The sequence below is a fragment of the Salvelinus fontinalis genome, unplaced genomic scaffold (assembly GCF_029448725.1).
Source record: "Salvelinus fontinalis isolate EN_2023a unplaced genomic scaffold, ASM2944872v1 scaffold_0987, whole genome shotgun sequence".
Taxonomy (NCBI): domain Eukaryota; kingdom Metazoa; phylum Chordata; class Actinopteri; order Salmoniformes; family Salmonidae; genus Salvelinus; species Salvelinus fontinalis.
In genome coordinates this window covers 25,586-52,259 of record NW_026601196.1, presented here as the reverse complement: position 1 = coordinate 52,259, position 26,674 = coordinate 25,586, and the positions used below count along the sequence as shown (strand labels likewise).

The following is a 26,674-nucleotide window of genomic DNA, read 5'->3' as shown; positions in this document are numbered from 1 at the left end:
AATGCTCAAGGGAGCCAGTACGCCTGCACGGTCCGGTATTTCCGGCGCCACCTCCCCGCTCCAGGCCAGTACCACCAGTGCCTACACCACACACCAGGCTTCCAGTGCGTCTCCAGAGCCCTGTTCCTCCTCCACGCACTCTCACTATGGTGCGTGTCTCCAACCCAGTACCTCCAGTTCCGGCACCACGCACCAGGCTTCCAGTGCGTCTCCAGAGCCCTGTTCCTCCTCCCCGCACTCTCCCTATGGTGCGTGTCTCCAGTCCAGTACCACCAGTTCCGGCACCACGCACTAAGCCTCCTGTGCGTCTCCAGAGCCCTGTACGCACTGTTCCTTCTCCCCGTACTCGCCCTGATGTGCGTGCCCTCAGCCCGGTACCACCAGTGCCGGTACCACGCACCAGGCCTATAGTACGCCTTGAGAGTCCAGTGTGCCCTGTTGTTGTTCCCCGCACTAGCCTGAAGGTGCATGTCCTTAGCCCGGTACCTCCAGTTCCGGCACCACGCACCAGGCCTACATTGCGTCTCAGCCGGCCTGAACTGCACGTCTGCCCAACGGCGCCTGAACTGCCCGTCTGCCCAACGGCGCCTGAACTGCCCGTCTGCCCAACGGCGCCTGAACTGCACGTCTGCCCAACGGCGCCTGAACTGCCCGTCTGCTCTACGCCGTCTGAACTGTCCGTCTGCCAAGTGCCTCATGAGCTGCCCGTCTGTATTGAGCCTTCAAAGCCGCCCGTCTGCCATGAGCCTGCAAAGCCGCCCGTCTGCCATGAGCCTACAGAGCCGTCCGCCAGACAGGAGCCGCTAGAGCCTTCCGCCAGACAGGAGCCGCTAGAGACTTCCGCCAGACAGGATCAGCCAGAGCCTTCCGCCAGACAGGATCAGCCAGAGCCTTCCGCCAGACCGGATCAGCCAGAGCCTTCCGCCAGACCAGATCAGCCAGAGCCGTCAGCGAGCCATGACCAGCCAGAACCTTCAGCGAGCCATGACCAGCCAGAGTAGTCAGCGAGCCATGACCAGCCAGAGTAGTCAGCGAGCCATGACCAGCCAGAGCCGTCAGCGAGCCATGACCAGCCAGAGCCGTCAGCGAGCCATGACCAGCCAGAGCCGTCAGCGAGCCATGACCAGCCAGAGCCGTCAGCGAGCCATGACCAGCCAGAGCCGTCAGCGAGCCATGACCAGCCAGAGCCGTCAGCGAGCCATGACCAGCCAGAGCCGTCAGCGAGCTATGACCAGCCAGAGCCGTCAGCGAGCCATGACCAGCCAGAGCCGTCAGCGAGCCATGACCAGCCAGAGCCGTCAGCGAGCCATGACCAGCCAGAGCCGTCAGCGAGCCAGGATCCGCCAGAGCCAGCCAGCCAGGATCCGCCAGAGCCAGCCAGCCAGGATCCGCCAGAGCCAGCCAGCCAGGATCCGCCAGCCAGCCCGGTGTTGTCCCTCAGTCCGGAGCTGCCCTCCCTCAGTCCGGAGCTGCCCCTTATCCTGGTGCTGCCCCTTATCCTGGTGCTGCCCCTTATCCTGGTGCTGCCCCTTAGTCCGGTGCTCCCACTTAGTCCGGTGCTGCCCCTTAATCCAGTGGGGTTAATTTGGAGGGTGGCCATTTGGAGGAGGATACGAAAGCGGGTAGTGACTATGGTGGGGTGGGGGCCACGACCAGCACCAGAGCCGCCACCGTGGACAGACGCCCACCCAGACCCTCCCCTAGACTTTATGCTGGTGCGCACGGAGTTCGCACCTTGAGGGGGGGGGGGGGGATTATGTCACGCCCTGGCCTTAGTATTCTTTGTTTTCTTTATTATTTTAGTTAGGTCAGGGTGTGACATGGGAAGTTTGTGTGTTTTGTCTAGTTTAGGGTGTGTGTATTATTTAGGCGGTGTTGTATAGTATATGGGGTTGTGTTCAGGAGAGAGTTCTAGGAAAGTCTATGGTTGCCTGGTTTGGTTCTCAATCAGAGACAGATGTCATTAATTGTCTCTGATTGGGAGCCATATTTAAGGCAGCCATAGGCATCATGCATTTGTGGGTAATTGTCTATGTCAGTATGTTGAACGTTTGTTGCTTGTTTGTGCTATAACGTTTGTAGCTTCACGGTCGTTTGTTGTTTTGGTTAGTTTGTGTATAGTGTTTGTTTCGTTTGTCTTCTTTCTCAAATAAAGAAGATGTATTTTGCATACGTTGCGCCTTGGTCCACTGTCATTCAAGAAGACGACTGTGACAGTGCAACACAAGAACGCTTCACAAAATGCTGATCCTGCGTTCTTGTGTAGAGTGGCTTTTGTGTAGCTGCTTGTAGTTATTTCTTGTGTACGTATGTAGGGTATAAACTACGCTTTAGTCCCATGTCATCAAATGAATACCTAAATTAAAATGAACAATTATGAAAGATACAATATTAATCAAAATCTGCAATACAAATGGTTTATTAAAACATCCATTAAAAAGTATGTAAGTGATTGAAAAATAAAATACATAGTTCCTCAAAGCCCAAAAGGTTTAGCACCACTTTCCTAATCGTAAGAGTAGAAGCTGCTGTCGGCCTACCCTCCTTGTAATTCTTTAATTTAGGCTAAATATCTACATCAAATTTAGAGGCTGCAATGGACGTGGATCAATGATTACAATAGGGAGATGGCATCACATCTAAATTGGTTGGGCTTCTTAGCTTATCTTCCTGATCACAGGAGAAGCTGTAGATGTCTGAATGACATTTAGAAGCTCACATTCCTAGTTACAGGAGTGGGAGCTAATAAGGGATCAAAAGACCCAGATGGAATTTTGGTGTTGAGTAGCCTATAGTGGATCTTCCTTAAGGAGTATAAACTAATGGTAAGCTAGTCCACTGACAGCCTGGTTCAAATAGAGCAGCATTAGGGGACTCAAAATGAAAACAGAAATGAACAACAAAAATAAAAATGTTGTATTGAGGCCAGTTGTGGTGTTCTCCTCAGATGTAGCCTGGCAAAAGCAACTGACATGGGCTGCACGTCATCCAGGCTACCCATCAGAGGACCCAGAGGACTTGCAGGTGACCAAGCGTTTCCAGGCCTTCTGGACTCCCCAGAAGAAGCCCCGGATGCCTTTCCTCATCTTGGATAATTTAACTGGCAAGAAGATGAAAATATGTAAGAATTTCAGATGGACAATTGTCTGATAAAACAATCATTTATTACTTCTTTATATATAATTGTCCCATAAGAACATTTCCCCCCAGGAACACTCACTCATAGGTGGAGAATCCACAGCAATGTACATCTCTGGCTGTTCTGTAGTGTCTTTAAGGACAATGCTCATCTTGGACTGTGATCAGAATTCAAAGATGCACAATTAAACATCAATTTCACTTCCTTTACATATTCCTATAATTATACAACTATACTTACTGGTGCCGATATCAAAAAGCACAACCAATGACCATTCAAGAGTAATCTGAGCTTGTCTTACCTTTCTGCCGGTGGCATAATGCACCCCCTCAGATTCCGCATCCTCCACATCATCACTGCATGAATCTTCAAGGTCTGAGGTCTCGTGGTCATATGGGTTGGGCAGTGAGGGTTTCAAGATGGCCAGTAGCTTGTGGGAAACAATGTCAGAGACAATGGAAAGCATCTCCTGATCCTCAAATATATCGTCAATTTTCAAGGAGCGTTTCAAAGGCTTGACCTTCCCAAGGTCAGTGTAGATGGCATCTGCCAGCTTCGATGTCATCTTAGAATTGAAACTTTTTTGCTGGCTTTCCATTTCCTCAATCAGATATTTGGCCACCTCATCATCGAACAATCGGATCAGCTCAGTCACCAGATCACTGATCTGGATGCGCTGATGTTTGTTGGTCCTTTTTGGCACACGGCATATTTTCTTGACAAGCTTCATCAGGACTTCTTCTAATATTAGCTCCCTAATGAAGCTGGTGGAACCGGATGTCACTTGATCCACAGTGGACCACTCCGGCTGTTCAATCTCAGTCTTGATGCTGCTCTGCTCAGCTTTCTTATTCAAAGATTGACGGGTTGTCATTTCATTAAACAAGGCTGTCAATTCTTTCAAGTTGAGTGTAGATTCCAGATTTTTGGTGCCTTGAAGTTTGGATGGTGCATCCATAATTCCGTTTGTGACAAGACAGACAATGTCCTTGTGCAGCTTGGGTGCCTTGTGGCACAGTATCTCCTGTAGGGCTTCCTCTGTGCCATAGCGTTGCATCAACTTTCTATGCACAGACAGCACCAACTGAAAGATGTCTGTTGCCTTCAGGCAGACATTTGCTTCCCTCCACCTGTTAGTCACCCTCACCCACAGAGCACTGGACAGCTTGTTGGTCACATCCTCAACTAGGGTCCAGCTGTCATCGGGTACATTGTTCTCTTTGAGAGGTTTGATACCTGCCTCACACAGCTCTTTTACATGGATGTTCTCGGAAGACATCACTGCTTCTTGAATAGTAGGTGGTTGATTGGCTATGGTTGTAGCCATGATTGTCCTGACCATCAGAGGACAAAGCTTTGCAAACAGTTCATACTGTAGCTTAAAGTTCTCAGAGCGGCTGTCGTTCATGGGTACCTCAGGGATGTCAAGGCCCTGAAATAGCATCTTCCGTACCAGTTTGTCCACTACACCCTCCAGTAGGCAATTAGTAGGGCTCGGGGTCTCATTCCCTCTGTCACTGGTGCTGGAAGGTAATTCTTGCTTCTTGTGAAGGCCATGAATGGCCTCACTTTGCGCAATACAACCCTCAACAGGCAACTCCTCCAATGCAATCGTGTGCACAACCACATTGACATCGTTGGTGTGGGGTTCAATCAAAAGCTTCTTATAGGTTGGGTCTGTGACATATTGTAAAACACCCCCGCCTGTCTTTAAGTTCTGAGCTTCATCTCTAAATGTCCTATCCAGGAGACACAATACTGACTCAGATAGTGGGTCAGTGAACTCCTGGAGCTCTAGGCTGCTCTCAACTTCGAAGGGGCTGAGGCTGCAGCTGATCTGGGAGCTGTAATAAGAAGCTTGCAGCTCTCTCTTGGACTCCAATGTGTCATGCAACTTTGGATATAAGGCATCTGCAATGGAGTCTGTGAGCCGCTCATCCAAACTAACAGAGAAAATATTATTCAGGCTTTTGTTGGAAGCCTCCTCTTTGGTTTTCCTCAGGATGTCCCGCACAGCTTCCCTTGGGGCAGAACCAGAAGTGCAAACATGTCCATTGGATGGTGTCTGGGTGCCAGTAAGGGATTCCTTGATCAAGAAACTCTGGAGTTCAGTGGCCACTTCCTTAGACATCTCCCTTCTGATCTTCTGAACAGCAGGTGTCAGTGTAGCTTTCTCTGAGGTCAAAGGTGTCAGAACTCTGGTTAAAGTTGAGGGGCATCTGAGATGATCACCCAGACCCTCTAAGTCATCAGAGCAGGACACCATGGCAACTTGAAATAAAACCAAACTAATAAGGTTGAGCCATAGCAGATGATGTTGCTGATGCTGCCTGGAGTGTCTCTAAACTAACCTGATTGGAGGCAGCCATCTTTGTTGTTGCCCTGGTAATGATGTTACTCACAGGCTTGATGGAGTAGCTCAAACCGGGATCTCAGGCTTTCAAAGACTCCCTTCACTCTTTCTGCCTTCAGGTCTTCGTCAGTGGCAAATACACACGACTGAACAGCATGGAGAGATACAGGGAGAGGAAAGCCCAAGGGTGAAGCCACATCTGTGATATGGATGGAGGACTCTGAGGGTGTCCCCTCAAGGCGCCTCTGCAACAACTTTATCATCTCCAGGACTCTGGCATTGTCCTGTGGTGAGATGGAGCTCTCTCCTGAGAGGTTCTCACTGTCTAGTGTGTTCTGGATTCCAAGCAGTGTTGTGCTGAGTATCCTCCTGTCATGGGGAAGCACTCCCCTCAGTGCAGAAGAGGACCGGCTCTGTGGTGCTGGTGTGTTGCATGGTGTTGATGCACCAGAGACGTCACTTCCACTGTCATCATCTTTTTTTGGTCCTCATTATAATAAGGATTTCGTTAATGATCTCATCACTGTAGACTTCTAAGTCCTCTGTGATAACATGGGCCGTTGGGGTGGCGACACTCATAGTACGACCCCCAAGAAGTTTGAAGGACGTCTCCGACCCACTGCCAAGAGGGCCAACAGACACACATTGCAGTGTTTCGCTGGATGACGAAGAACAACTGGAGGAGAGATCAAGCAGCTCCTCGTCCAAAGTCGGAGAGGAGGAAAGAATTCCCTCCATTTTCAGGACAGAGATAACATCCGCAAGTGTTGAATCTACAAGGTCCTCACCTAGTGGGCTACTCCTTATGTGGCTGACAAACACCCTTGTAGGAGAATGGGAGACTGTGGTGGGAGATGGAGCGCCCTCCTCACCATTCACACTTCACCGCGGCTCAGCAATTGCTAAAGACTGGGAGATGACCGAACATACAAGTCTGCCAGCACACTCAATAATGGAGGGGAGGGAAACACCCAAAGGGGCTGGATGTGTCAGACTCCCTCCTTGACCATTTATATCTTGGCTGAGGCAGATCGACGAGACCTTAGTAGCAAATTTATTCTCCCGCATAGGGCTGCTGCTAGAGTCAGGTCCAGGAACAGTTGAAATAGAGCTCACAGCCAGGGAGCAAGGAATGTCACTCATTCTGTCTAAAAGCTTGATGGAGTCAGAGGAGGAGGAGAAGGAGTTGCTCCTGGCTGACCTCTGCTTGGGATGCATGTCAGTGGCTGAGATTTTCAAAGTGGTAGACACCAGGGAGCTTCTGCTAGATGAGCCCTGGCTGGAGGGGAAGCTGGTGTTGGTCTCTTCGCTGGAGAGTAAGGAGGAGAAACTGGCCAAGGTCAGTTTGACAGGGATGACATGCCCACAACCTACCACAGCAGATAAGGTTCCAGAGTAGTCAGTGGCAGTAGGTGGTTAAGCAGATTGTGCTTTAGCAGGTGGTGGTTTAACAGGTGGTGGTTTAGCAGATTGTGGTTTAGCAGGTGGTGGTTTAGTGTTACACCCCTGAACAAGGGGGGAAAGAATCACAAGAGTGATAGGTTAATGTTTACCCATTGAGAACTTTTAGTGCAATCATTTTACATAAGTAACACATTTTACAGAATAACAGATCTACAGGAAATAGATAGTTTTATTCAAGTCACAACAGTATACACTGTACATCACTGAAACAAATACTATTTTCAAAATAACTGTCAAGTACAAAGCTTTAACTCAGTAAACCATAACTCAATTTATCAACAGGCAATAAAGTGTTTGAAAAACAATTACACAAATAATGCCGCAAAATATCTTATTAAAGCACATGTTCATTCACAATCGACATAAAATGGCACCTACGTAGCAGTACCTAGCAGTACGAAGCTAGCTGCAAACGAGCACGGCTCATATTACTCTCTGCAAACTTAACTAACTTCCTCAATATGTTACTAAGACACACCTTAAACACTCTTGACATGTTAGCAAGTTATTACATTTAAATTACTCGTTTTAATCATCAATAACGTACCTGAACAAGGGGGGAAAGAATCACGAGAGTGATAGGTTCATGTGTACTCATTGAGAACCTTTAGTGCAATGAGAAAAAGACCGCGAATTCTCCGTGAATTTGAGTGGAGACCAGAGCAATCAATCTCAGGCTCATAGATTAAGAGCATTTAGTAGATCACAGATTAACACTTTTACCCACGACAACATAAAGTAATCAACATAACGTTTACACATTCCTCTCACAATTCGTACCCTTTGTATGCTTGACGGATTTGAACACAATTATATAAATGTTATCAATCTATCAACTAATACTGAATGCATGATCTTCTTAACCTTAGATGTTTTAAGATCCTCACATACTATGAATTTACTAATACTGTTTAATGTATAACAGGCTATTAGTATTTCCTTTAACCTGTCACATTATCAGATTGGGGCATGGCAGATTGGGTCCTGGTAGAACGTGGCCTAGCAGCCTGTAGGTTTTTATTAGAGATCTGACTGGAGGAAGAGTGTGCTCGTTCCTCACTGGACAGAGAACTGCTGCTACAATAAGTCTGGACAGCAGTGACTGGTTCATCAATGGAGATTGGGGAGAACCTACTGTCAGGACTCTGAGTGAGACAGGTCACATTGACTTTGGAGAGTAGGGAGGTACAGCTGACAGAGCCCTGGGTTGAATCTTCGTTGGTGTCTTTGCTGATGGAGAGCATACTCTCTGCATCACTTTCTGAAGCTCTCAACCTTATAAGGTCAACCAAGGCAGGGATCAGGATGCTATTTACCTCCTCCAATACTGAGCTAGTTATGTGCCCAATCATGAGCAGCAAGTCCCTAACAGTAATCTGTATATATGAACACAGAAAGGTACATCAACGGAATTGATATAGATTTACAGTATGTTGGAAATCAAAACACATGTTAATCCATATCAAATTTAAAAAAAAGTAAATATAACAAGTATACCTTTCATATTTTTTAGCAATTATTCTATATCAAATGTGTGGTCTCCATTGTTGCAACTTAATCATCCTCCTCATCTAAACGTTTTACATTTACCAAACTGGCAAACGCATATCACATCATCCAAATACAGTGGCAAGACAAAGTATATGAACCCTATTGGAATTATCTGATTTTCTGCATGAATTGGTCATAACAGTCTATTTAATCTTCATCTCAGTCACAACAACAGATTAACACATTCTGCTTAAACTAATAACACACAAATTATTGTATTTCTCTTGTCTATACTGAATACATCATTTAAACATTCACAGTGTAAGTTGAAAAAGTATGTGAACCGCTAGGCTAATGACTTCTCCAAAAGCTAATTAGAGTCAGCTAACCTGGAGTACAATCATTGAGACCAGATTAGAGATGTTGGAGATTGGAGATGTTGGAGATGTTGGTTAGAGCTGCCCTAAAAAAAACACTCAGTTTGCTATTCACAAGAAGCATTGCCTGATGTGAACCATGTCTCAAACAAAAGAGATCTCAGAAGACCCAAGATTAAGAATTGTTGACTTGCATAAAGCTGGAAAGGGTTACAAAAGTATCTCTAAAAAGCTTGATGTTCATCACTCCACGGTTAGACAAATTGTATATAAATGGAGAAAGTTCAGCACTGTTGCTACTCTCCCTAGGAGTGGCCGTCCTGCAAAGATGACTGCAAGAGCACAGCGCAGAATGCTCAATGAGGTTAAGAAGAATCTTAGAGTGTTAGCTGAAGACTTAAAGAAATCTCTGGAACATCCTAACATCTCTGTTGACGAGTCTACGATACGTAAAACACAAAAACAAGAATGGTGTTCATGGGAGGACACCACGAAGAAGCCACCGACTGTCCAAATAAAAACATTGCTGCACGTTTGAAGTTCGCAAAAGAGCATCTGGATGTTCCACAGCGCTACTGGCAAAATATTCTGTGGAGAGATGAAACTAAAATTTTGTTGTTTGAAAGGAACACACAACACTGTGTGGAGAAAAAAAAGCACAGCACACCAACATCAAAACCTTATCCCAACTGTAAGACAGGGTCTTGAAAAAGGGAAATTTATTTTTTTGTACTTTTTCCACCCTGCACTGTGAATGTTTACACGGTGTGTTCAATAAAGACATGAAAAAGTATGATTGTTTGTGTGTTATTAGTTTAAGCAGACTGTGTTTGTCTATTGTTGTGACTTAGATGAAGATCAGATAACATTTTATGACCAATTTACACAGAAGTCCAGGTAATTCCAAAGGGTTCACATACTTTTTCTTGCCACTGTACTTGGATATGGATTTCCCAGGAGATGGGAGACAGGGAAGCAGTAATATGTCTACAGCCCCCAAAGAGTGAAAGCTGGGAACATTAGTCCATTACCAGAGGTGTGTGTGTCTCCATTCCCAGGGGTCTCCAATCTCCCATCTGGCTACCAGGCTAAGAGAGACGGGTGAGAGAGAGAGGCAAATGGATGAAGATACCAACAGAAACACTGAGGTCCTATTGCTGCTTAAGCAACTATGAGTTGATATCAGCCCTAGGAGTGCCGCTGTTCCATCCTTACCTGTCCAATCACCGACCAGCGGATTCGGCGCTCCAGGCGCAGCTCCCTGCACACTTCTCTTTCCAGCTCCTCAAGCCTGGGGCGTCGTTTCACATCCCAAGCCAGTTCGGCCAAGTGAAGGTTCTTCCCCTCTTCCATTTCACTCTGAAACCTTCACATACAAGGGAACATCAAACATGATTTACCTTCATTTTTCTACAACTCAAACTGTCCACCATATCTATTTCTTACTAAATACATAGTTCCCCATTGAAACACCCACACTAGATATGCATGATAGCCACACCACAGTGTATATGACGTAGGCTCATTCAAAAAGAGACATCTCAGCAACAAAACTGGTTGTCATATCAACCAGTTTTGCCCACTTGGAAGGCACTCAATATGTTCTTCTGTTATTTCCCCACATTCTTGTTAGTAAGACCTCTTTATTATTCATATAGCTGACATGTGATAGTGCTGCTGAACCCTTTCACTAACAGACCCAAATCACCAGTCAGTTTGGGTACTCCATTAGTCCATTCTTTAATCTGCCACTGAGCTGGTGTGAGTATCCGGTCTCCGTGACAGTAAGGCTGTTATAGAGCTGACTGTAGGGGCCCTGTATACAGTAGCCTCTCCCTGGAGTCTCCACACATACTATATTACATTACTCTTTACTTTTCCTCTCCACTCGACCTGCTCAAAGAAAACATATCAAACCAATTTTTTGTATATTTTTTATGAATTCCTGAGAGTATTCTCAAATACACCCCAAAGTATTCCAAGAGAGGCTAAATAGGCAACAATTAAAGTCATTCCCCTATGTGCACTTAGGCCAAAAAAGGCCCAGTCAAAAAGTGTGGTGAAAAGCCATGTACTGTGGTGATTCCATGTTCTACTCTCAACCCTTCTCTCATCACATATTGTATTTGACTTTAACTCCACCGTGGTGTGACGGAATGGGATAGAACCCTTCTAACTGACCTCTACTGTTATCTCAAATGGGTTTTTAGAGTTAAAGACAAAAAAATAACCATAAGAAGTCAGGAAAGAGAGAGAGACAGACAGTTCTACAAATAGTACATTTCCCGCCCCTTCTTAATCATCTTTTAATGCATCATCATCATGATTCTATTACAGGCCACCTGCTTTAGCCATTACAGCTCTGTTCTCCGCTCCCATTGGCTACAGGGCTGGCCATGCCTCCAGTAACAGCTCTTATCAATGGTCCAGGGGAATAAAAGGAAACAAATAGTTTTTGTCAAGTGGTTCTTTGGTACCATGGTGACCATGCTGGACTGGATAATATGTTGTGAAAAGCATATTGACCTGGTAGATAGCAAAATAAAAGCATTCATTCACAAATGTCCGTTCACAAACACGATTACAGTACAAATTAAGATTTACCAATGATGTGTAAAAGTTGTTAATTTCTCTGATATAATGTTTTCAATGTACAGTACATAGCCAGTCACAGCTCCCTTTCTTTGTCTTTAATAGACAATATATATGAAATACTGCTTATACGTGCTATGAGTCGTAGTGGATGTTACTAATGGTGTCCAGTGCCAGACTACTGTACCTCTATGCCTATGATCTACTATACTGTGGTCCTTAGCCTAACACCCTTTTAACCCTGTCCTATGGTGCTAACTGATCTGAAACCAGCTTTGGGTAGGTTAATTTCTAAATGTAATCCGTTACTAGTTACCCGTCCACAATTCTAATCAGTAATGTAACATTTGGATTACCCAAACTCAGTATGGTAATCTGATTACTTTTAGTTACTTAAGGATTTATTTCCATTTACGGGGCATTAGACATAGACAAAACGGATTCATTAAACACATTTGGTTTGTCATCATAGTGGTATCTGACTTGTGGTCAGACTCAATCAGGTGGAACAAACTTAAACTTGTGCCTTTTTTCAATGCTGAATTTAATGTAATTTTCCCCAAACATCCTTTCTGAATTTAAAAGTAATCCTAGAAGTAAGCATCTAGTTTTCAAACGTGTCTGTAATCTGATTACAATATTTTTGCTGTGACTAACTGATCACAGTAAAAAAAAAAGAAATTGTAATCAGTTACTCCCCAACCCTGTCTGAACCATGTGAGGCATGTTTTTATCTCCAGGGCTTTGGGCCCATTCCAACTGGCCATTACTGCTAATGAACCACATAAATCACACACATAATTTGTGTTTTAAGAAGCCCCTTGCATTTCCTCAGCGTACGTTGTATTGGGCTCCAGCCAGCTCTCCTCTCCTTTAGTTATGTGGGGCTTCTCTATGTGTATGGTCTAGTAACATTACACTCTTGGTGCTATAGTGTACCTGTGCCACGTTCAATAGCTTTATGTTTGACCTGGATCACAAGCATGTGAGAGAATATATGTTGGATCTCAGGTCTGAGCTCTGATAGGCCAGCCACACCACATGCCTCCGTGGTCTAAAGATGCTCAAACTGCCAACAACATATCAACTGCAACTCTGTTGACTTGCAACTTTTTAGGGTTATATTTTGCATGTTTTGCTAAACAGTTGCACATTTGAGGCCTGCTGGAGGTCATTTTGCACAGCTCTGGCAGTGCTCCTCCTTGCACAAAGGCGGAGGTAGCGGTCCTGCTGCTGGGTTGTTGCCCTCCTACGGCCTCCTCCATGTCTCCTGATGTACTAGCCTGTCTCCTGGTAGCGCCTCCATGCTCTGGACACTACGCTGACAGACACAGCAAACCTTCTTGCCACAGCTCGCATTGATGTGCCATCCTGGATGAGCTGCACTACCTGAGCCACTTGTGTGGGTTGTAGACTCAGTCTCATGCTACCACTAGAGTGAAAGCACCGCCAGCATTCAAAAGTGACCAAAACATCAGCCAGGAAGCATAGGAACTGAGAAGTGGTCTGTGGTCACCACCTGCAGAACCACTCCTTTATATGGGGTGTGTTGCTAATTGCTTATAATTTCCACCTTTTGTCTATTCCATTTGCACAACAGCATGTGAAATTTATTGTCAATCAGTGTTGCTTCCTAAGTGGACAATTTGATTTCACAGAAGTGTGATTGACTTGGAGTTACATTGTGTTGTTTAAGTGTTCCCTTTATTTTTTTGAGCAGTGTATAAATGTTTGGGCGAACAGAGTGGCATAAACAAAGATACAGTAGAAAAGAATGAGAATGAGTAATGCAAAATGTGTAAACTAAAGTGACTAGTGTTCCATTATTAAAGTGGCCAGTGATTTCAAGTCTGTCTATAGGGGAGCAGCCTCTAATGTGCTTGTGAGGGCTATTGGCCTAGAGATAAAATCTGTTTTTAGTCTCTCGGTCCCAGCTTTGATTCACCTGTACTGACCTCGCCTTCTGGATGATAGCGGGTGAATAGGCAGTGGCTCGAGTGTTTAAAAATAAATAAAATGATTTAACTAGGCAAGTCAGTTAAGAACAAATTCATATTTTACGATGATGGCCTAACCCGGACGACGCTGTGCCAATTGCGCGCCACCTTATGGGACTCCCGATCACGGCCGGTTGTGATACAGCCTGGGATCGAACCAGGGTCTCTTGTTATGCCTCTAGCACTGAGATGCAGTGCTATTCGGGAGCACTGGGTGTTGTCCTTGATGATCTTTTTGGCCTTCCTGTGAGATCGGGTGCCGTAGGCGCCCTGGAGGGCAGGTAGTTTGCCCCCAGTGATGTGTTGGCCAGTCAAAAGTTTGGACACACCTACTCATTCCAGCAGGTTTCTGTATTTTTACTATTTTCTACATTGTACAATAATAGTGAAGACATCAAGACTATGAAATAACACATTTGGAATCATGTAGTAACCAAAAAAGTGTTATATTTGAGATTCATGCTGTTTTACCTGACACAATCCTGTCTTGGAGCTCAACGGACAAATCCTTTGCCCTTAATGTCTTGGTTTTTGCTCTGATATGCACTGTCAAATTTAGGACCTTATATAGACAGGTGTGTGGCTTTCCAAATCATGGTCAATCAATTGAGTTTACCAGAGGTGGACTTCAATCAAGTTGTAGAAACATCTCAAGGGTGATCAATGGAAACAGGATGCACCTGGGCTAAATTTCAAGTCTCATAGCAAAGGGTCTGAATACTTACAGTACCAGTTAAAGTTTTGGACACACCAACTCATTCAACGGTTTTTCTTTATTTTTACTATTATCGATATTGTATAATAATAGTGACGATATCAAAGCTATGAAATAACACAAAAAAAGTGTTAAACAAATGAAAATATATTTTATATTTGAGATTCTTCCAAGTAGCCACCCTTTGCCTTGATGACAGTTTTGCACACGCTTGGCATTCTCTCAACCAGCTTCATTAGGTAGTCACCTGGAACACATTTCAATTAATAGGTGTGCCTTGTTAAAACTTAATTTGTGGAATTTCTTTCCTTCTTAATGCGTTTGTGTCATGCCTGCTCCCGCTCCCCCTCCCTGGCACTTGAGGGCGCCACGCTACCCGTCATGATACGCACCTGTTACCATCATTACGCGCAGCTGCGCTCATTGGACTCACCTGGACTCCCTCACATTGTTGATTGCCCCTGCATACAGTTGAAATCGGAAGTTTACATACACCTTAGCCAAATATTTAAACTCAGTTTCACAATTCTTGACATTTAATCCTAGTAAAAATTCCCTGTCTTAGGTCAGTTAGGATCACCACTTTATATTAGAATGTGAAATGTTAGAATAATAGTAGAGAATGATTTTTTTCACCTTTTATTTCTTTCATCACATTCCCAGTGGGTCAGAAGTTTACATACACTCAATTAGTATTTGGTAGCATTTTCTTTAAATTGTTTAACTTGGGTCAAACGTTTGGGGTAGCCTTCCACAAGCTTCCCACAATAAGTTGGGTTAATTTTGGCTCATTCCTCCTGACAGAGCTGGTATAACAGTCAGGTTTGTAGGCCTCCTTGCTCGCACATGCTTTCAGTTCTGCCCACATATTTTCTATAGGATTGAGGTCAAGGCTTTGTGATGCCCACGCCAATACCTTGACTTTGTTGCCCTTAAGCCATTTTGCCACAACTTTGGAAGTATGATTGGGGTTATTGTCCATTTGGAAGACCCATTTGCAACCAAGCTTTAACTTTCTGACTGATGTCTTGAGATGTTGCTTCAATATATACACATAATTTTCCTTCCTTATGAAGCCATCTATTTTGTGAAGTGCACCAGTTCCTCCTGCAGCAAAGCACCCCCATAACATGATGCTGCCACCCCCATGCTTCACAGATGGTGTTTGGAGGCTTGCAAGCCTCCCCCTTTTTCCTCCAAACATCCAAACACCAGAGGACATTTCTTCAAAAAGTACGATCTTTGTCCCCATGTGCAGCTGCAAACCGTAGTCTGGCTTTTTTAATGGCGGTTTTGGAGCAGTGGCTTCTTCCTTGCTGAGCGGCCTTTCAGGTTATGTCGATATAGGACTCGTTTTACTGTGGATATAGATACTTTTGTACCCGTTTCCTCCAGCATCTTCACAAGGTCCTTTGCTGTTGTTCTGGGATTGATTTGAACTTTTCGCACCAAAGTACGTTCATCTCTAGGAGACAGAACGAGTCTCCTTCCTGAGCGGTATGATGGCTGCGTGGTCCCATGGTGTTTATACTTGTGTACTATTGTTTGTACAGATGAACGTGGTACCTTCAGGCATTTGGAAATTGCTCCCAAGGATGAACCAGACTTGTGGTGGCCTGATTTTTTTTTCCTGAGGTCTTGGCTGATTTCATTTTCCCATGATGTCAAGCAATGAGGCACTGAGTTTGAATGTAGGCCTTGAAATACATCCACAGGTACACCTCCAATTGACTCAAATGATGTAATTTAGCCTATCAGAAGCTTCTAAAGCCATGACATCATTTTCTGGAATTTTCCAAGCTGTTTAAAGGCACAGTCAACTTAGTGTATGTAAACTTCTGACCCACTGGAATTGTGATACAGTGAAATAATCTGTCTGTAAACAATTATTGGGAAAATGACTTGTGTCATGCACAAAGTAGATGTCCTAACCGACTTGCCAAAACTATAGTTTGTTATCAAGAAATGTGTGGAGTGGTTGAAAAACGAGTTAGGTTGGAGTCATTAAAAGTGTATGTAAACTTCCGACTTCAACTGTATGTATGCATGCACACACATTTTCCACACTATAAGGTTGGAATAATGCTGTGATTATCATTTTCACAATGTCCTTTTCTCCTGTTTTGGCGGGATGGAGTTTTGGCCTATCATAGTGACACCACCATGCAGTAAATTAGTTAGACCAATAAGAAAGAGTTCCAAACCTCTGTCAATAAAAGCCAATATTCCATTTTCCCCTCTCCACTCAGACCACTCACCAACAGTCCTAGCTAAATTCTTGCTTGAGAAAATGACCTTTACTAAGAAGCTATTTGTTTCTTTTTTACAATTTTAATTGAAAACAATCCCAGTAAGATACGTATTGTTACCCGGAATTTATGTGGAATTGAGATTAAAACAGCTGCACTGGACCTTTAAAGTGTATTACACATATCCCAAAGGTGACAAAGACATCACACTCATTGGCATTTACTCACATCTTCATTTGTGGTCAGGTTAGAAGCAACCAGGTAGGTATGGAAGCCTGAGAGGCCCAAGATGGACCAAACTGAAAAGAAGCAAATCACCAGCTCCACAGCAGTGCAGGAAGAAAAGTCAAGGACAACGTTTATGGTTTGAGTATCATCAGAGACATCAGCTGGATAAAGAGACTTATTCTTATTCTGCAATACGGCCAAGAAACTGAAGTGAATGACAGTTTAGGTGCCCTAACACCACACTACTGGAGGCAGGGAGTGGTATTATGAGGGGATCAGATCGGTTACCCTAGACACACAGAGTCTTGGTAAAAGGATATCTGGCTGGACTCTCCTGAAGAGCAAAAATAAGGCCTCTGCCTCCTTGTGCCCCCGAGGACAGAGCAATTGAAGATTGTTACAGGAAACCATGACAGGATAATATCAGGATCCACTCAGCAGTTGCACACAATATCACAAGCCAGGGCAGCGGCCAGATGTGTCTGCTGTGTAGACTACGTACTCAGTGCTAGATGTGTGGCGACGCAGCCGAAGGCTGTAAGGAAGGACAGCGAGACGATGAAGGTGCAGAAGAAATGATAGTTCCTCTTCCCAGCACAATTCCCCACCCAGGGACAATGGTGGTCGAATCGCTCTGTAGAAGGTTTCAGATGAGTGTCGATTTGGTGTATAAATAGACTGGCTCGATCACGTCATGGCATGAGCCACTTTCACAGTAAAGTGTAAGGTACTCTCAAGAGAACAACTTTGCCTCACAATGACAGCTGAATATTAGGCAGCTAGTCAGAACTAAGTATGATACTCCTGATAAGAACTTTCTGGATGTATTCATCTAGTTTAGGAAATTAGGCCTAACCAGCAGATATGTAAAACATTAGGCTTAAACCATGTTGCAGAGAGTATCACCACACAACTTTTTTTTATATCATTTTGGTGCAAGAAAATAACACTTCTCTCTCTCTACTCTGAGCTGTGTGTGTCAGTGGTGTGTATTCATGGACGCCAAGGGAAGCCAGCCTTGCCCATAAAAAAATATATATACAATGTTTTTTTAATCTCCTCCGTTTCATCATTTTCGTTAATTTCGCAAGTGGCCAGGCTGAATCTATATCTCAAAGGAGGAAACAGAGCGAGGAAAACAGCACCCCTCTGTCTCAGTAGCCTATGTGTAGCCGGCGTTAAGCTTCCATTGATAAAAACGGAAGCCAAACGCTCAACTCTGAATGGTCTAGGTGCAGCAACAAAAACAAAAAACAAGTCAAAAGGAGGCCAGTTTGGATTCGGCAAATCACACCAAAGCGTCACTGTTAGCTTAAGGTCTGTGTCCTGCAGTAGCTAGCTATGGATGCAGATCTGGAGTTTCTAGTTCAAAACAAGTTTGAGCAGCAGCTGAAAAGCAAAAAGAACGGGAGGGTGACTCCAAAATTTGATATTGTGCAGGGGAGAGGAGCACAGGGTGGGACCCGGTCTTTCAACACAGAATTACAATTGAACCGACTGGCTAGCTGGGAGTGCTAGGCTAAAGAAGCGGTTTTGCTGGCCATGCCTTTTATTTGACAAGAGCACACGATTGATCCACAACCCTTGGGCCACCACTGGTTTTTCCTGATCTTGCAAACCTGGGCAGGTCCCTTGACCGACATGGAAACACATGGGAAGCCTGAAACTAAGCCCTTTGGTCGAGTCTGGATCAACGAGGCTCTCGGCCAGGCCACAGTGATCAGTGTCCAGAGGCACAATGAATAGGTGAATAAAAACAGAGACATTCTGAAGAAACTGGTCATCGCAATGTACCTGGGACAGCAGGAGCAAGTTTTCAGGGGGCATGACGAGTCAGCAACAAGCCTTAAAGATAATTTGGTTGAACTTGTCAATGCATTTGCAGAGTTCGATACTGCTATGGCTGAACACCTTGGGACAAGGACCATATTTACAGGCATGTCAAACACCATACAGAATGCCATTCAGAACGTCGCAGACGTGATACAAAGTGAAATTGACAGTGAGATCAGTTCAGCACCCTTCATAGCAGTCCAGGTGGATGACACCACAGACATATCCGGCAAATGTCAATCATTGCATGCTTGGTCAATGATAAGGGTGTTATATGCGAGAGATTGCTGGGATTTTCTGATGTGAGCCAGAGAGAAACACAGAGGCGATCACCACTGTTGTACTGGAAATTCAACCCGAGCAGCCGAACTCAGACTGACAACGGGGCAAGCTGCATGAGTGGGCAGTGAGGTGGGGTTCAGGCACTCGTGAAAATCCACTTTCAATACGCCATGTTCATTCATTGTTATGCCCACAAACTAAACTTACGTTTTAGCACAGGAGACAAGCAATATTCAATATTTTTTGGACATCCATTGACAGTTATTATAACTTTTTTTTACCGTGTCACGCAAAAAGACAGCAATGCTTACCGAGGTCGACAATACCAGTCAGGTACTGAAGGCTGTGCCACTCCTTGGAACTTCAAAAGTAGAGACGTGCACGCTGTGCACGAAGGCCAGATTATTGGATATCGTTTTTGATCGGATCGTTACTGAGCCAGAGTGTCTTAAATTTCTCACACAATTAAACAGCAGAGGCAATTAGCCCAGGGGGCTGACCACACACCGCAACAAGCAGAGTCATTAACAGTTCAAAGACCTCTAGCCATCCATCCCTCCCTCCCACCATGCTCTGTCAGAGGGGACTGTGTGTGGTTCTCTCAAGGGAGGAGGAAGCCTGTAATTATGGAGGTTCAACCATTTGCTGGCTGAATAATGCATGGCTTCGAACAAAAAACAGGAAACTAACATATATGTTGCTGTTACAGTGTCTCAAAACCAGTGCAAAAACAAACAGACCAGAATATGGAACAGAAAAACAGATGCTGTCACTTGGGTAGTGTAGGTGAACAAGTGCACAAAGCTGTAAAAGTGAGGGGGACAGTAAGATTGTTCTTTCAAGTGTGTACTTGTTGCCCTTACCGATCTGCTTCTCAATGTCTGCGGCATCATCCGGCGTGGCCCGGGGCAGGATGCCAGGGTCAGTGAAGCTGGTCTGCAGGAGAGAGATGACCACAAACACAAACAGCACTCCTCCAATCGCTGGGATGAACACAGTCAGGTGCTTCACCAGGAAGGGACAGCTGTGATGAAAGGACAAAAAGAAAAAAAGGACAATATTCAGCAACAATTGAAGTGGTAAGGTTGTGTTTACACAGGCAGCCCAATTCTGATCTTTTGCCCAATGACTGGCAAAAAAGCTGATCTGATTGATCAAGACCAAATAGGCCCTTTTCTGTGTTTGCAAACTTTTCCGCACGGGGCGATGAGCACACAATTTGGTTGCAGAAACCCCTCCCTGCAAATAAGTAACTCACTAGTTATGTATACTGCTAATTACAGATGCAGAAAATCTGTGTGGAGCTCAAATGGTGAGCTTAAGTATTTTTTCCCACAATGTATTCCGAATATTACTGAGCATTATCGGCGCAAGATCAGGAGTGCTTCTCCAGAAATATCACATTCAGCAATACTCCGAATTGCTATTCACAATTTCCCAACCATGAAGGAAAACACAGGGCGTTCAGACAGCCAACATAAAAAATTTAAAAAACGATTTACATGTTGATTATGAGTGCATTTCACACAACTTTTCAATTATAAAATTGGATTATAAGTATTGCATGAATGTTCTGCTTAATATAATTGTGTCATAGTTGCCAATCAACTGCATTACACTTCAAAAACACATCAACCAGTAAAATAGCTCTTTGGCTAGCTTTGATACCAGCCTATGTCTATGAGTGTTAGCATTATAGCTAACAACTGCTGCATCTAAAATAGGTATTTTGCAACTACCACAACCAAATATAATCTTAGGGACTGTTCAAGCAATAATCAAAACATTGTAAGCAAAGAGAATTTCAAAGCTTATTTCAGGATATTTCTTAACGTAGCTCTTTATTAGCTAGCTATAACTGGCATGTTCACGTATCGCCAACCAGGATCAAACTGACCATCACCTAACCATTTGGGTGGTCTTAACCAATCATAGCACAGTATGATATGGCGGTAAAATGCATCCAATTACAATTCAGTAGGCTAACGAAAGCTAGGCTAACGTTAACTAGCTAGCCCAAAATTGATGAGCAGACTATCGTTAGTGGATAGTAGACTACATAGTGTAACGACCCTGGGTTTATAAGCGCGGAAATCGACTCTGCCGCTCGAGCATGCTTTTGCGGCACAGTCGATAGCGCGCCGGACTTCGGGCTAGGAGGTGGAGGGTTCAAGACCTGCTCCCTACTGTTTCATTACATTGGTGTCAGAAGTGGGATCAACATGTATATTGGTACCATACCGGGGTTCTGTCTGATACGAACAGTTCAATTTGATCCTATGAGCCCACCAACTCCTACACTTCCAGCCAGGCAGAAAGTAACGTTAATGTTGAAATTTTCCGGTGGTGACGTTGACAGATGAGAGCTTTTGTCGGAGTTTTCGTAGCTACGAATCGACGCTAACTAACCAACTGCAGACAGTCTGTTAAACATATACATTTGTAATATTCATATGTGGTGAAAAAGGGAGAGATATTTACAACACATGGACACTTACCGAGGCGGAATCAAAGGTACTGAAAACATACTACGATCGTTTTGAAGCATATGTTGTGCCGAAGAGCAATACGATATTCGCTAGGTACAAATTCCATGAGAAAGTACAGGGAGCTAGCGAGTCTTTTGAACAGTTTGTGACAGAGCTGCGTCTGCCTGTGAAAGACTGTGATTATGCAAACAAGGATGAGATGGTCAGGCACCGTATTGTATTTGGAATACACTCACCGCGAGTGAGAAACTGTTGAATGTTGGGTCTGAGGTAACGCTGGACAAAGCTATCGACATAGCCAGATCTCACGAGCTAGCACCCGCTCAGATGAAACCATTTCGCGCGGTAACACGGGCGCATCACGTGAACAAGTAGTGCACGCAGTCAGGCAGACATCAAAGCACACCTCCGGTGCACAGAGAGCGCGTTTTAGAACGGAGAGAGACACAACTCCAAAACAGAGCGACACAGACTCAAAATGCCCCAAAACATGTGGATATTATGGATACAAAGTGCATGGTGAACAAGGAAATTGCCCAGCTAAAGGCAAACAGTACTAAATGTGGAAGAGCACGACCGAAACCTCCGCGCGATGCTGCAAAGGTCCACATACATGTGGACATTGTTCAGAGTATATGTTGATTCAGTTGGTGTCGTAAGCAATATAAATGGTTACTTACCTCGAGTTCAAACTGCAGAGCATGTTTTCAAAAGAAACGCTTAGAATATGTAAACATTTTTATTTTGTTTTAAAAGGGGGATGTAATATTCATATGTGTAAACATACTGAATTATAATTGGATGCATTTTATCGCCATATCATACTGTGCTATGATTGGTTAAGACCACGGTCAGGTCATGGTCAGTTGGATCCTGGTTGGCGATACGTGAACATGCCAGTTATAGCTAGCTAATAAAGAGCTACGCTAAGAAATATCCTGTAGTACTGCATTTTATTATTTTGTACAAAGTATACAAAACAAGACATTTAACGAAATATAATTTGTTTTGGTCTTGTGCAGTCTATTAAAAGTCAGGAAAGCGTGCAGGTCAGGTGTACTAATATCGTATGGTCCAGCCCTATGGAGAGAGAGAATTTACTCCGCCCAAAATCTGCTTGCGTGAGATAAATCTTTTTTTATATGGAGGTCTATGATAGTGTCGAATTACTTGAGTCTTATTTACGTTTCGTAATGTTTCGGCTGTTAATGTTCTGATATAAGTGGATGCACGTGGCATTCCAGCAACTTTGAGAAAAACTACTACGGCCGAGTGTGTTCGTAAATTAATTGAGGTTATCTACTCGTTTGAGTGTCAGAGCGCAGAATAACTGATGGATTTACCAACGCGCAACACCCTTTGAATACAACAGGTGTCCGAAAAGGTTGGTTTAAAAAAACGGAATTAAATTGTTGCTAGCAGCACAGTTAGTCACTAACGATCTAGATAATATGAACACAGCCCAAACTAGCTCTGCTAGGACTGGTAAAATTGTCTGAGTGAGGTGTTCTCTCGTTTGTGTCTCGAAGTAACAGTTAGCTAGCAAGCTCGAGTGCGCTCTGAATTTACGAACGGACTATGGCACTCCAGATGTAATTTACGAACATAACCTCTTACTAAAAAGAAAGGGAGGACCAAGGCACTCTTCATATAATTAATTAAAATGCCTTTATTAGTATGGCATGTTCAATAGAAACAAAGTTGTTTAAAAACCGACGCGTTTCGGCTGCATGGCCTTCGTCAGGGAGTATAGAAAAAGGAGTACACAATGTCCTCTTTTGAAAGGCTTTTCCAATTAGCCCTAATTAGAAGAGGGAGTGGTTACCAAATTGGACACACCTAGTAAGCAATAACATACACGTGAAAAGGTGAAATACTGTAGCTATGTTATCATGAGCATACAACTCCAAGCTAGAAGCATCAGAACACCCAGAGAGGCAGTTCTAACCTTAAATATGACTGGGAGAAGTGTCCAGAACAAGAAAGCAATATATTCCACAGTATACTAGAACACAGCAAAACATGAACAACAGTCCAAACATAGCTGAGGGCAATAGAGCAAAATGTCCACTAGATGACAGCAAAATGGACCCATCACAACCCTACAGGAAGGGTGAGAAATCCATATCTTCATTTAAACCAGGGTACTTAGTGGCCTGTAGTTTGTAAATCCAAAAACTTTCCCTTTGGTTTAACTGTTTGAGACGGTCCCCTTTTCTAATAGAGGCTGGAACATGATCAATACCCATAGCTTGTAGGGAGGCAGGATTGCCATGGTGTAAGGACTTGTAGTGCCTAGCCATGGGGTCTATGTCATCTATAGATTAGAATGTCCACAGTGCAAGGTGTTCTACATTGGACGGACAAAGAGACGCCTTCAAGATCGCTTGGCGGAACACAAGTACGCCATACGGGTAGGCAATGAAGACTACCCCATGGCTAGGCACTACAAGTCCTTACACCATGGCAATCCTGCCTCCCTACAAGCTATGGGTATTGATCATGTTCCAGCCTCTATTAGAAAAGGGGACCGTCTCAAACAGTTAAACCAAAGGGAAAGTTTTTGGATTTACAAACTACAGGCCACTAAGTACCCTGGTTTAAATGAAGATATGGATTTCTCACCCTTCCTGTAGGGTTGTGATGGGTCCATTTTGCTGTCATCTAGTGTCATCTAGTGGACATTTTGCTCTATTGCCCTCAGCTATGTTTGGACTGTTGTTCATGTTTTGCTGTGTTCTAGTATACTGTGGAATATATTGCTTTCTTGTTCTGGACACTTCTCCCAGTCATATTTAAGGTTAGAACTGCCTCTCTGGGTGTTCTGATGCTTCTAGCTTGGAGTTGTATGCTCATGATAACATAGCTACAGTATTTCACCTTTTCATGTGTATGTTATTGCTTACTAGGTGTGTCCAATTTGGTAACCACTCCCTCTTCTAATTAGGGCTAATTGGAAAAGCCTTTCAAAAGAGGACATTGTGTACTCCTTTTTCTATACTCCCTGACGAAGGCCATGCAGCCGAAACGCGTCGGTTTTTAAACAACTTTGTTTCTATTGAACATGCCATACTAATAAAGGCATTTTAATTAATTATATGAAGAGTGCCTTGGTCCTCCTTTCTTTTTGATGACCTATTTACACCTTTTACCAAAGAGCACCTTCTATTTACCAATATACTATAGTGTACCTTAGTAGCGCTTCCCTTCCTCCTCTTTCTACATAACCTCTTACTACTTGTGCCTGTTGTTCACACGGGTATCTGCCCTCTCAGAGGCTCTGGCCAACTGCTGATAATGATAGCGGAGGACGCGCACACATTGGTGTCATTATCTGGGCTAAAATGGTCCCACCTTACCTCACTCGCCTTTACTAATTGAGGATATGCATTTCCATTGTAAGAGCGGTCACTGGGCTATCTTGTCAATATAATAGATAACCTTTGGTTATGATTGCTATGAAATGTTTACAACACATTCACAGCGTTCATGATTTGCTGGCAAGGAATGAAGTCAATATTTCCCGTACACTCTTTTCTTTTTATGATCTATGCTTACACAACAGACACACGAGGAAACCTTTAGTGCGTTACTTACCAGTATTTTTGCTTACACCTCAAAATGCGAAATTCAGGTAGTCTACTTTGAATGATCATATTAAAATCATGAACAAGTGACCAAATAATGTCATTGCAAAATTATTTGTATTAAGCCTAGATATTTAGAAAATGAGGTTTATGCAGTTCCATTAGTTGAATGTTGTTCCTCAGGGGCTTGGGCTGGTGTGGTTGCTGGATGACATGAAGTCTGGAGAATCCCCCTGGAGGAGTTTACACACCAAATTCTCAGTGATCTCAGAGGCTGCTAGGGATGTGTTTGAGATGGCTGCAGAGGTGCTGGGAGGCTCGCTGAAGAGATTGTTGTTGCTGTTGACTGGACAAGCCAGCTTGACCCACCATCCCACTGCTTCTACTAGTGGTCCTGAAAATGTCCAAGTCCATGGAGCTGACCACCCTTTTTTAGAGAATAAGGGAATACAAATATATAACTTTATTAGTCCATCTTGCAAAGGATATTCAAAAATGTATCTGAAACCACCAGCCCTTCAGTTGTAATTTCAGTTCCCACATTTTTTCCCATTGCCCTGCCTTGGATTTGAACCAGCGACTTTCCAGCACTACTGGTCTGCCTCTAACCTCTGGGCTACTTACCTCTTGGGAGCCTGAAGAGTACGGAGATGTCGGATTCTCCTCCTGCTGTCCTCTTGGACAGGCTTATTATCCCTCTGACTGATAGTGAGGGTGGGGCGAGGAGGGGGCGTTCTGGCATTCGTACCCAACTTCACAGCAGAAGCTCTGCTTTCCTTTGTATCTGTGGAAAGAAAAATACATCAGGATTCAATTAAATACTATACAGTAGCTTATGGCATATTTTGCACCAAATTCTATCTAATATGAGGTGTGATGAATATCATACAGGATCAATAAAGGTATTCAGGACTCCTACCTGAGACTGCGTCAACTGGAACCTGAAAAGCTCTATCCAAAGACAAGGAGCTAATGATGGATTTGCTCATCAATGCACACAGCATACTAATTAGCTCCTCCCGTTTCAGTTGGCTCCGTAGTGAATCTCCTCTGAACACTCTGTGGTGTACGTAGGTTGTCTGTGAGAGAAGAGGTAATTATTTTATTTACATTTAGGAAACATTACATAGTATTAATAGCGAAGAAGGCTGAATCATTTGTTTATTTATGCATTTTATAATAAAAATAGAATTAAAAAACAAGAAAAAATATACATGTATTTTCTTTAAAAAAATAGAGAAATACCTCTGTCGATCTTACCAGGATCCTTTCCTTGCTGGGGCCTGGTAGAAGTAGACATTCCTTCTCCTGGTAGAAGTAGACATTCCTTCTCCTAGTTCTGGGATGGGCACCCGCTCACCCTTCAGCTTATGCACAAACTTTTCCACAGTGGTTTGTAGGAGGTTCACGGAGGACCTGGACATTCTAGCCTTGATCTTGATAGGCTGCGCTGGTTAACATCACTGATTCTGATTGGACCACAGTTTGTGACCATTGCCCCAGAGACATGAGTAACATGAGGAGGATAGCCCCCCTCAGTCACACGTTTAAACATGGTGTCAGAGATAGTCGTGGACATGCAGTCAACTGCCCAGGCGCTGCATGCCTCATCGCCTGTTCCGTGACTCTTAAGTGTCTGCAGAATCTCCATGAAAGCACATTCTACCTCGAGGCAGCTCTCCGCCATCTTCTGCGCTAAGTGCTCTGTGGGCTTGTGAAATGATCCCCCTTTGGTGACAAAACTCCTCAGCTTGGTCACAACCATCTCCAGAACCTCCCTGTAGATGTTGTTAATTTTTGACCCACCCGAGGTGGCCTGCTGGCTGAGCTCTGGATGGCTGACGGTCATGGCTCTGACAAAGTCCCGAAGGCTAGTCA

The 26,674-nt window shown here is 44.0% G+C and overlaps 1 protein-coding gene and 1 long non-coding RNA gene across 8 annotated transcripts; one reads left to right on the top strand and one right to left on the bottom strand.

Moving 5' to 3' along the window:
* Window positions 1–2,391: 2,391 nt before the first annotated feature.
* LOC129848108 (uncharacterized) lies at window positions 2,392–25,932 on the bottom strand. Of its 7 annotated transcripts, XM_055915575.1 has the most exons (9): window positions 25,716–25,932; window positions 25,421–25,580; window positions 24,807–25,223; window positions 19,584–19,744; window positions 10,040–10,190; window positions 9,856–9,912; window positions 3,441–9,412; window positions 3,221–3,296; window positions 2,392–3,100 (listed from the first exon to the last, which is right to left on the bottom strand). In XM_055915575.1, the coding sequence occupies exons 7-9, from the start codon at window positions 5,403–5,405 to the stop codon at window positions 2,994–2,996; spliced, it is 2,148 nt and encodes a 715-aa protein (XP_055771550.1). In that variant the 5' UTR covers window positions 5,406–9,412; window positions 9,856–9,912; window positions 10,040–10,190; window positions 19,584–19,744; window positions 24,807–25,223; window positions 25,421–25,580; window positions 25,716–25,932; the 3' UTR covers window positions 2,392–2,993. The 7 variants fall into 7 exon arrangements, with proteins under 7 accessions (XP_055771550.1, XP_055771545.1, XP_055771548.1 ...); XM_055915570.1 differs by lacking the exons at window positions 24,807–25,223; window positions 25,421–25,580; window positions 25,716–25,932 and adding an exon at window positions 21,890–21,976; XM_055915573.1 differs by lacking the exons at window positions 24,807–25,223; window positions 25,421–25,580; window positions 25,716–25,932 and adding an exon at window positions 21,890–21,976 and having other exon boundaries at window positions 3,441–8,332.
* LOC129848110 (uncharacterized) lies at window positions 23,048–24,308 on the top strand. Its single transcript, XR_008758478.1, has 2 exons — window positions 23,048–23,463; window positions 24,119–24,308. It is a non-coding gene; the product is annotated as an uncharacterized LOC129848110 (long non-coding RNA).
* Window positions 25,933–26,674: the final 742 nt, after the last annotated feature.